General features: G+C 41.2%; 1 protein-coding gene across 1 annotated transcript in view; it reads left to right on the forward strand.

Moving 5' to 3' along the window:
• The window catches only part of Ube2d1 (ubiquitin conjugating enzyme E2 D1), a 28268-nt gene extending 26477 nt beyond the window's left edge, over positions 1-1791 (forward strand). Inside the window, exons 6-7 of the mRNA XM_050141889.1 lie at positions 229-322; positions 910-1791. Coding sequence (XP_049997846.1) covers positions 229-322; positions 910-955 — 140 coding nt within the window. The 3' untranslated portion in view covers positions 956-1791. The remainder of the gene's footprint in view (positions 1-228; positions 323-909) is intronic.
• The last annotated feature ends 2401 nt before the right edge of the window (positions 1792-4192 follow it).

The raw sequence follows: 4192 nt of genomic DNA on the forward strand, positions 1-4192 counted from the left end.
CCCCCCCCCCCCCCCCCCCCCCGCCTCTTTCTTTCTTTTCCTGCTAGGGCCTCAGGTTTGCTTGGCAAGCCACCTGCCCCGAGCTGCTCTCTTGCCTCTGCGTGGCCCTTTCCTCTTTCGTTTTCTTTATTTTCAGTGCAGTGAGTTCCGTGTGGGTAAGTTTTATAAAGCAGCAAGGACATCGCCTAATGGAATGCTTGTTGGTTCTTTTTTTTCCCCCTAATCTAGTATTGTTGTCCATATGCTCGCTGCTCTGTGATCCTAATCCAGATGATCCCTTAGTACCAGATATTGCACAGATCTATAAATCAGACAAAGAAAAGTAAGTGTTTCCTGTCGTACACTTCCTGTTGGGTGCATTTCAATATAGTTTGCCGCCCGTGGCTCTGTGTAAGGTTCCTGGCCTCCCCTCCCCCCCCTTAGGCTTTTTTTTTTTTTTTTTATAACTGTCTTTAAAACAAAAACAGAAACCTCTTTCTGGGTCAGTGTTAGGTGTTCTCTGCCTGTGCTGTGCGCTCATCATTTCAAGCTGGTAAATTAGACAAGGAAGGATTTAATCACTGGGAAGCCCTGGGCATTGTTTGGCTATCTTTTCCTAGGAAGCGAGGTTGTTTCTCTGCCCACCCACTCTGACCTTCTCCTTCCAGTGGCTTCATCCACCTGGTGCATGATAAAACCCTGCCGCAGGGTAGCTCCTATAGATTTCTATTTGAAGTTGGTTTTCTGTCTCTTGTTTGTTTTGTTTTGAGTAATCTAGGAACTTATGGGTCGTTTGTTTATGCTTTTGTGTTGGCATGTTTGTGTTGACTAAACCCTGTGAGGAGGCAGAGGACCAGATTCTGAACAGAGCGAGGCTCCTGCGGGTTAAACGTGTGTGTTTTTACTCTCTCTTTTTTTGTATGCCTACAGATACAACAGGCACGCAAGAGAATGGACTCAGAAATATGCAATGTAATGTTTTCAAACACTTTCACTTATACCAGAGTACTGTAAAATCTATGTCTTTTTCAACATTAGTAGTAAATCGAGCGCTGTTGGCTGTTCTCCTTTGTTCCATGAACCCTTTGGTTTCTACTCATTTTAAATGTGTTTCTGAAGCAAGACAGAACAAACCTCCAAAACCGCCCTTGAATCTGTGCTGAGAGCATTCAGCATCTTGTGCTCGTTGAGGAGGACATTTATTTTGGTTTCTGAGACACTTGGACACCTGCATCTTCGAAGCAAGATCTGCGACATCACTGAGAAACAACCAGATGATTTTTTTGTTGTTGTTGCTGAAAGGAGATGTTTTTACATGAGAAACACTGTATGTGTTGTCCAAGATGTCATCACTTTTATAAATCTGAATTCAGATTTCATTCTTTGTTAGCTCACTTTATAATTTGTATTTTTTTACTGTATAGACTAAATATATTCTATGTCAACTCATGACTTTTTTTCCCCTGTGAACAGTATTGAAGCCCCCAACAACTGATGAAGAATTAACTGTGCCCCCTTGTCTTAGGATGTTCTGTGGGTTGAATGCATATTTCTTAAGCCGGAACTGATTTCACACTGTATTTCCCAGTATACCGATTAGAATGGAGAGACCCTTGTTTTGGTTTTATTGTACTTGACTTAACTTTATTGCAATGTGAATTAATTGCACTGCTAAGTAGGAAGGTGTGTCACTTTTTTTTTTTTGGTTGCTCTTCACATATGAATTTTTTTCTGTATAGGCAATATTATATTGACACCTTTTACAGATCTTACTGTAGCTTTTTCCATATAAATAAAATGCTTTTTCTACTATCTGTCTTGATTACTTAATACAAAAACCAAAACTGCTTGATCTGTCCTTAAGGATCAAAACTCTATAGACTTTTTCATGAAGACTATTTCCAATGTGGAAAATTAAATCTTTTTTTTTGTATTTAAAAGAAATTTGGGAGTGAGTTCTGTGGTACACGCGAAGAAAAGAGAACACCTCGTAGGAGTCAGTTCTCTTCTTCCATCATGGGGTTCTTCAAAATCCAGCTCAGGTCACTTTGGTCGCCTCTAACTCTTGACCACCCCCACCTACTATCTTGGCATTTCTAATAACCACTTTATTCCAGTAGGTTAGTACCTCTTTATCAGCTTGTTGGCTATGAGGTCATTTACTTTGGTCCCTTGTTGTAGATGAGGATTTAGAAGTGGGGGTTTATCCACATCCAAGATGGATTACTTATAAATGTCCCGAAAGGACTGTGGGTTTGTATCCCCTACCCTAAAGAATGGTCTTGATAACTCTGAGGAACGTCCAGGTTGACTTGTGAGAAAGACTCTCAATATTACTGCCATGACATCACTCAATGTTTTAAAGTCTGGAATCTCTAAAATAGAATTTTAATGCCACCACAATTTGAAAAGTATGTGTAAGTGGTTAAGAATCTGATGGAACGACTTGGTAGCAAAAAAAAAAATTCAACTCCATTGATTATTTTGTCATGATTTGTTATTATTGGAGCACAGGCTAGCCTCTTAGGAAATACATCTTTATGAATGATTGTAAAAATAATTAAATAAAATGTGAAATGGATGTGTAAGAAAATACTGGGTCTGAGAAATAGAGATATTAATGTCTTGAAGTAGTCATCTCATGAACAAAACCCATGTTACTGTCCATTCTATGTGAACTACGTGTCTCTTGAGGTTAGGTGCTCTCATATTTAGATAATATTTAGTGTATTGTGAAAGTAAAGAGATTTTGTTTCTTGAGTATCTTAAAGTATCACTTGAAAAAAATTCCTTTGTGCTGACGATGATGGTACATACCTCTAATCTCAGCATTCAGGAGGCAGAGACAGGAGGATCTCTGTGAGTGTGAGGCCAACTGGTCTACCTAGCAAGTTCTAGGCCAACCAGGGCTATAGTGTCAGAGATCATATCTCAAAAACAAACTAATAAAATTTTTTCCATTTGTATGGCATTTACTTTTAGAAGTGTCTTTGTGTGTTCTTTTTAAAAGTGGGGTGTGTGGGCCGGGCGGTGGTGGCGCACGCCTTTAATCCCAGCACTCGGGAGGCAGAGGCAGGTGGATCTCTGAGTTCGAGGTCAGCCTGGTCTACAAGAGCTAGTTCCAGGACAGGAACCAAAAACTACGGAGAAATCCTGTCTCGAAAAAAAAAAAAAAAAAAAAAAAAAAAAAAAGTGGTGTGTGTGTGTGTGTGTTGGCGGAGGCTGCTCGTTCATTCCCAGCTGCCAAGACTCGAAATAACCACTCAGAAACTGTATTAGTTAAGTCACTGCTTGGCCTATTCTTATTGGCTAGCTCTTACATCTTAAATTAACCCATTTCTATTAATCTGTGTATCGCCACATGGCTATGGCTTACCAGGTAAAGTTCTATCCAGCATCAGGCATCTATCTGGCATCTGTCTCTGGCTACAAAAGCCTGGATGTTTGGGTTTTCCCACGGAGCCCCTCGAACCAACAACTCAATTAGATGTCTAAGGCTGCAGTTCTTACTGGGAGCTAACTGTGCTGGCACGCTGTGCCCTTCAAAAGCCTAGTTTTCAAGAAGGAAGCAGGTGTTAGCCATAAATCACATTTATTGTGTTTACTTAAAAACTGCGGGTGGGTTAGCGTAGCGGGCACAAGCTTATCCCTTTGGGAAAGTTATCTGGCCAACAGAGCTTCCCAATAGCAGGCTTGTATAACTCCTTTAAGACTCCTTTCCCCTTGAATCACTTGGTACCCTGTTGAAAAGCCACCAAGGTGTCCCTCTGGATTCTCGATTCTATTCCTCCAAACTCCCGTAGGTTTGACTTTTTAAATGAAGTATGGACCTTCCCCCTTCATTCTTCTTTGTTACTGACTTGCCAGCTCCACGGTAATTCCCCAAGCCCTTTAGAATCAGCTTTTTTTTTTTGTCTTTGTGTGTGCACCCAGGTATGTGCAGACGCGGACTCCTGCAGGTGGAGGCCGGGGTCAATCTCAGATTCCTTCCTCAATTCTCTGACCTATTCATTTATCATGTGGGTGTGTGCTGTGTTGTAGAAAGCCCTGAAGCCAATTATATCTAACGTTTTAAAAACTTGACGGAGGGCTGGAGAGATGGCTCAGCCGTTAAGAACACTGACTATTCTTCCAGAGGTCCTGAGTTCAATTTCCAGAAACCACATGGTGGCTCACAACCATCTTTAATGAGATCTGGTGCCCTCTTCTGGGG

This window comes from Alexandromys fortis, unplaced genomic scaffold (genome assembly GCF_014885135.2).
Source record: "Alexandromys fortis isolate MF-2015 unplaced genomic scaffold, M_Fortis_MF-2015_v1.1 scaffold_9, whole genome shotgun sequence".
Taxonomy (NCBI): domain Eukaryota; kingdom Metazoa; phylum Chordata; class Mammalia; order Rodentia; family Cricetidae; genus Alexandromys; species Alexandromys fortis.